Source organism: Arachis ipaensis, chromosome B8 (assembly GCF_059453495.1).
Source record: "Arachis ipaensis isolate K30076 ecotype BB chromosome B8, ASM5945349v1, whole genome shotgun sequence".
NCBI classification, from domain to species: Eukaryota; Viridiplantae; Streptophyta; class Magnoliopsida; order Fabales; family Fabaceae; genus Arachis; species Arachis ipaensis.
Window position 1 is genome coordinate 103,284,537 of NC_142443.1, and position 5,735 is coordinate 103,290,271.

At 36.1% G+C, this 5,735-nt stretch overlaps 1 protein-coding gene across 1 annotated transcript; it reads left to right on the forward strand.

The window, feature by feature from the left end:
- The first annotated feature begins 5,015 nt into the window (after positions 1-5,015).
- LOC148549064 (uncharacterized) lies at positions 5,016-5,477 on the forward strand. Its single transcript, XM_088495685.1, has one exon. The coding sequence runs from the start codon at positions 5,016-5,018 to the stop codon at positions 5,475-5,477; it is 462 nt and encodes a 153-aa protein (XP_088351811.1).
- The last annotated feature ends 258 nt before the right edge of the window (positions 5,478-5,735 follow it).

Below are 5,735 nucleotides of genomic sequence, written 5' to 3' on the forward strand. Positions count from 1 at the left end.
GAAGCGTCAAATTCAAACACGTAAGTTTAAATTAGTAATTACAACATCATAAAGAAAAATAGAACGTTGACCCAAAATAAAAAAGGAAAAAAAGAAGAGGAAACTAGAACAAGAAGAGTGATTATGACCAAGTAAGTTAGATTCGGATCCTCTGGAAAAAAAATGTTGCTTCGATTGGTAGAATTAATTTAATTAACTAATCCACTTTATGAAAGCCGCAAGGTTTAGTGCGAGTAAATCGTGAATAAATGCCTAAATGGGGTATGTACCAACCATAAATAATTTAAAATAGTTATGGTAAACAATCAAATTTGATGTCTTAAGTGAAGTTTGCACACAATCCTTAAGAGCTAGAGAACAATTCTTAAAACTTGGTTATTTCTTCTCCAGATCTTCTACTTCTCCACTTCTCTTCTACGTTTTCTCTTTCTCTGTTTATTTGTTTATGTTTGTTTATTTCTTTGGGAATTTTAAAAAATGGTATGAAGGAGAAAAGAAAAATAGGCATGCATAAGAAAGAAAACATAATAGCTCTATATAAAACAAAAATTTTATGATGAGCAATACATAAATTTTTTAAAGATAAACACAATGTTTTGAAGAGAAACTTCGAAAAAATATATAATTTTTTAAGGTAAACATACAACTTTTTGAAGAAAAATTAAAAAAAGGACACAAAAATTAGTTAATAAATACAAAATTTATGGTGATAAGCATGAAAACTTTTTAAAGCTAAATACAACTTTTTCAAATGAAATTAAAAAAACATACAAATTTATTGACGATAAAAACAAATTTTACGGTGATAAACACAAACTTTTTGAAGGTAAAGAATAAAACAAAAAATTGTTAGGGAAGAAAATGAAAATTTTACGCGATAAACACACAAGGTAAAACAAATTTTTTAATAGAAACAAAGGAAGAAAATATGGTTTTTCTGTTATAAATCTACAATTTGTGTTTTTTAACAAAAATTTTGTATTTTTTTGTTATTCAATTAAAAAATTACAAAATTTAAAATAATCTGTTATACAACTTAAATTTTTATGTTTTTCAACTATAATTTTTGTGTTTTTCAATAAAATTTATATGTTTTTTCAAACTCGTCCCCTTCACTTTCTCAAAAACACAAACAAACAAACAAAAAAAAAGAAATAAAATTACAGTAGAAATGTCAAGAGAAAGAAGAAGACGAGAAGAACAAGAAAAAAAAAAAGAAAGAAAAACGTGTAGAAGAAATTGGAGGAGGAGGAAGGGATGATGAAGAAACATGCAATAGAAGTGTGGGATTTGCTTTTACATTGTGTAATGACTTTTGCTGAATTAGGCAAATTTTGTTGAATTCAGTTACCAAGATAACTTGGTAAGTTAGTATTACACACATTATGTATTATAGATATATAATCATTTTAATATTTAAATTTATTAAATTAAATTAGTATCTGAGTTAGGACACCATAAGTGTAAGATAAGAAGCCTTCCTAACCCTGTAAGCAACTCTTTTTTGTTGAAAATATCAAATACATGTCCTTCTTTGAGAATAAACTGAGTTTATAGAGAAGGCACTCGTACTGTATCCTGTATAGTGTATTTAAGGGGTGGTGCATAATTTGCTAATGGTGTTTTGGATAAGGCATATATAATTTATTGAGAAATAAGGAAATAAATAGCTGCCTTTAGTAGAACAAAAGAATATGAAAGGATCCTAAAAGGAATTATGAAGTGGGAGGTGGATATTCTTCAAAGTTTTGACATCTATCCAACAGCCAAAAAATAGTAAAATACAAAGAAAGATATATTGGTCTACTGGAAATTCCAAAAAGTACAAATTTCAAATTTAAAAATTGAAAATCAATTTTTTTAGTTAATATTCTTTTCTTTTCTATCAAATTTAAAAATTGAAAATCAAATTTCTCAATTGTTTTTTCAATTAAAATAGGTAGCCTATGCAAGAAAAATGATACTTATAATATAATTAAGTTCAGTAAACTACTATTTCTAATTATGAAAGTTTAGAATGCTTGATAAATCTATCCACGAAAAAATGAAATTGACTTTGTACTCATGAAAGATGATTTTTGCAGACAAAATTATCCAAAACCTAAACAAATTTTCAAACTACCCTCTAATATAATCTAATGCTAACTTCTAATTTTTTTTCCACACCACCACTCTTCCAATCTCAAAGTCTACCACCATCCAACTACTTCTCTCATCCCCAATTTTCGCCATCACTGCCACCGTCACCATTACCACCACTGCCATCATCGCCTCCTTCTCTTTACCACCACCATCATCACGTTATATCATCTCCCTTGAATCCTCTGCAAAGAGCCCATCCTCTGCCTTATCCTCAAGATGGAGAACAGCCACCGCCTCGGTCTCAATCAGTTTCAGCTCCAGCATCGAGGCGTCAAGATCCACCAATTTGTTCGCGACAAATCCTCTGAGTGGTGGATTGAATTCTCTGGATTTAGACCGTAGATTTGGCGAGTGAGGGTTTCAGCGAAGTAGGTGGCTACTTTGCGCATGGCTCCAACCTGAGACACCACCAAGAACCTGATCTACTTTACGATTTCCTTCGCAAGAGGTAAGTTGTTCTGGTGGACTGCCTCCGCACACGCCTTGAGTGTGTAGATGAGTCAGATCCCATTCTCCTGCGAGTTAACTAGGACGAGTGGCTGAGTCTAGGAGGATGACTCGGTGGGCGAGGGTTTCACGCGCTTAGAGGAAATAGATAAGGAATCAGCGGTGGCGATGGTGTATATTGCCTTGCCTGTGATGGACTTGAGGTCGTAGTCAGAGGAGGAGCTGTCCTCGAAGGCCCTATCCACAGAAGTTGTAATGGTGGACCATTCAGTTTGGGGGAGGAAGGTGGCGAAGGAGGAGGAGTCAACGGAGTGTTGCTGCAGCAACAACAGAGGAGGAGGAGGCAGCACGTCGAGAAAATTACATTAATGAACACAACTCTGACAGAAAAAAAAAAACATGTCCATCCACGGTAACAATCTGAAAGTACTTTTCTGATGGATTTTTGTTGATCATCGTTTCGAGCCAATTATATATATATATGGAGTTGAAGTGAACCGTGTCATTGGAGAGTTGGTAATAGTGGTGGTGGTAAAGAGAAGAGGTGGTGATGGCGGTGTTGGTGATAGTGATGACGGCAGTGATGGTGATAGTTGGGGATAAGTGTGACCATTGGGTAGTGGTGGGAGTTTGAAATTGGAGGAGTAGTGGTGTGGAATAAAATTAAAAGTTAGAGTTAGGATATTTAGAGGGTAGTTTAAAAATTTTATATAATTTTTTATAGTTTGGATAATTTTGTCCGCAAAAGTCTATCTTTCATGAGTGTAAAGTCAATTTTATTTTTTTATGGATAGATTTATTAGCGTTCTGAATATTTGTGGCTAGAAATGGTAGTTTACTGTAATTAAGTTTATAAAACAGATTTAATAAAATACCAAAATTGGCCATAAAAGATTATAACGCTGACAAATCTAACCATAAAAGAACTAAAACTAACTTGTAACTATAAAAGATATAGTTTCATAGACAAAACTATCCAAATCCTAAAAATCTATCAAAAATTCCTAAAGCACCCCTTTACTCTAACCTAATCACTCTCGAACTCTAATCCCACCTCATTTTCATTCTCCAATCCTCTTTATCGCTCCCAATCTCATTCCCTCTTCTATTCCCTCTTTTAATAATCTTTTTTGAGTCGCATGAATCAGGGCGGTTGGAAATGCCTCAAGAGACAAAAGCAGAGTTGACAGAAGCTTCCAATTCTTCTTCGCCTCTAAAACACTTCAAAGAAATGATGTCATCAGCATGTAGGTCACGTGAAAAGCTTGGGTTATTTTTTTGGTGAAGAATGGCTAATGACCGAAGGAGGAAAGCTGAGTGTTTACAGATTCTGTAAAGACGATTGATTTGCAAAGCTTTCTTTTTAAGAAAGTAGCTGCTGTAACTGCTTTTGGCGCTACCTCGGACTCAGAAAATAACAGCATGAGTATATTTGCATCGTTCACCATTCATGGGTTGATATGCATGAGGTTTACTAATGCAGCGGAGGCAAACGCAACGCATCTGATGTTCTGTTCGAAGTATATCGCTTGAAACTTCTCCCGATTGCCAGCCTCGTCCGTGGTCCACGGTTGGGTTGGCAAAGAAGTCGAATACCCATGGATCGGAGATCTCGTCGATTTTCTCAATGTCGATGGTGTTGTTGGATTTGGAGATCTCGGCAAGGGTGAGGGTGTAGCTTGTAGCGGCGGTGGAGACCATGCAAGTGCCGAGGGCTCTGGTAGAGCGGCGGGGGTGGGTGAGTTTAAGGGAGAGGGAGGGGACGGTGGTGGTGGAGAGGGAGAGGTTGAGGATGAGTTTTGGATGGGTGAAGAGGAATCTTGGGGTTTGGATTGAAGGGAGTGAGACTATAATGGTGATGTGAAGTGATGTCATGATTATTGGAGATGAGGTGGAATTATAGAATTTGAGAGTGATTAAGTTAGAGTGGAGGGATAATTTAGAAAAGAAAAAGTCTAGGGAGTCAGCAGATTTTGTGGTTTTTAGCCATCAATTAGCCATCAATGATATTTTTAATGGTGTGAGATTGTATCTAATGGTGTAAAATTATTCAATTTCCTAGAGCATACTTTGGGCAAGTTTGGTTTTCCTTCAGCTACTATCAGATTAATTATGACTTGTGTTCGAGCTTCTTCGTTGACTTTATTATGGAATGGAAATAGATTAGACAGTTTTGCTCCTAGAAAAGGCCTTCGACAGGGAGACCCCATGTCTTTCTATCTTTTCGTTTTATATATGGAGCGCCTAGCTGGGTACATTGCTAATCAGGTTGATTCGGGCCTTTGGGATCCAGTGGCAGTGACTAGGGTGGTCCTAGAATTTCTCATCTCATGTTTGCAGACGATCTTCTTCTTTTTTGTAAAGCGTGAAAATCTCAGGTAGAATGTGTTATGCATGCCCTCCAAAGCTTCTGTAGAGCATCGGAAATGAAGATCAATTTGGACAAATCAAAGGCCCTGTGCTCTAAGAATGTCAATAATAGAAGAAAGGAACTCTTCACTGGTGTCTCTTCTATCCGCTTTACCCAAGACTTGGGTAAATATCTTAGAGTTAATCGTCACCATGCTAGAGTTACTAGAGCCTCTTTTAATGGTATTTTGGATAAGATCAAAGGTAGGCTTGCTAACTGGAAGGGCAGACTTCTCAATAGAGCTGGCAGGCTTTGTCTCATTAATTCAGTAGCGGCTTCTATTCCAACTTATCGAATGCAGGTATCTTTGTTCTCTTCTTCTGTATCTGATAAGATTACTTCTATGATGCGGCTTTTTCTGTTGAAAAAAAAGGTTGATGGAAGGGGTTTAAGTATGACTAATTGGAATACAGTTATCACTCCAAAGAAATTTGGTGGCTTGGCATTAGATATCCGGCTTGCGCTAATGTTGCTCTGATAGGGAAGCTAATTTGGCAGCTCTTTCACTGTCCGGAGAAGCTTTGGGTCCAACTGATTTTTCATAAATACCTCAAAAAATTTGATACTAGTCTCTTCATGCCTCCCAGAGATGCATCTCATGTATGGAGGAGTATTTGCAAGGCCTTTAATCTTTTAAGAGATGGTTTCACATGGAATATTGGTCCTCTTAACCAATCTTTTTGGTTTGGAAAATAGAGGATGGAAGGTCCCTTGGCTAAGGAAGTGCCGTATGTTC